Here is a 540-nt window from a genome sequence, read left to right on the forward strand (position 1 = left end):
TGTTGTTGTTGTTGTTGTTGTTGATCTTGTTGATCTTGAATTTCATCATCGTCTAAATCAAATCGATTATAATCAAAGCTTGGTTCATTTGAACCTGTGTATTCCCAATCATCCGAGAAAAATTGATTATTGTAATAATGTTCATTTGAATAATGATGTACTTCTTCATTAAAACTATAGAAAGCATTTCCTGTAAATTCATCATCGTGAGATTTTGCCGGATCTTCAACATATGTTGCGTATATTGTGGGAAGTAATTGCAAATCTTCTTGAGTGGGTTCTTCAAATCTTGGTCTGTTGTTTATGAATGAGTTTTCCATGTCTTTTTCTTCATTAGATGGGGTAATATATTTGATTAAAGCAAGTTCTTGTTTATTGTCTTCTTGCATTTCTTGTATTACATCTTCATTTATCAGATTTTTTAATTCATGTTGTTGTTGTTGTTGAGGATGTTGTTGTTGATGATGAAGATGTTGTTGTTGTTGTTGTTGTGGTTGTTGTGGTTGTTGTGGTTGTTGTTGTTGTTGTTGTTGTTGTTGT

General features: G+C 31.7%; 1 protein-coding gene across 1 annotated transcript in view; it reads right to left on the bottom strand. All coding sequences in view use genetic code 12, as the record gives it.

The window, feature by feature from the left end:
- KGF54_005132 (uncharacterized protein) overlaps positions 1-540 on the bottom strand; it is a gene marked incomplete at both ends in the record, with an annotated part of 1,385 nt that continues 845 nt past the window's right edge. The window contains one exon of the mRNA XM_051765898.1: positions 1-540. This exon is cut by the window's right edge and continues 179 nt beyond it. Coding sequence (XP_051617764.1) covers positions 1-540 — 540 coding nt within the window.

This window comes from Candida jiufengensis, assembly GCF_024610255.1.
Source record: "Candida jiufengensis strain CBS 10846 chromosome Unknown scaffold15, whole genome shotgun sequence".
NCBI lineage: Eukaryota > Fungi > Ascomycota > Pichiomycetes > Serinales > Debaryomycetaceae > Lodderomyces > Lodderomyces jiufengensis.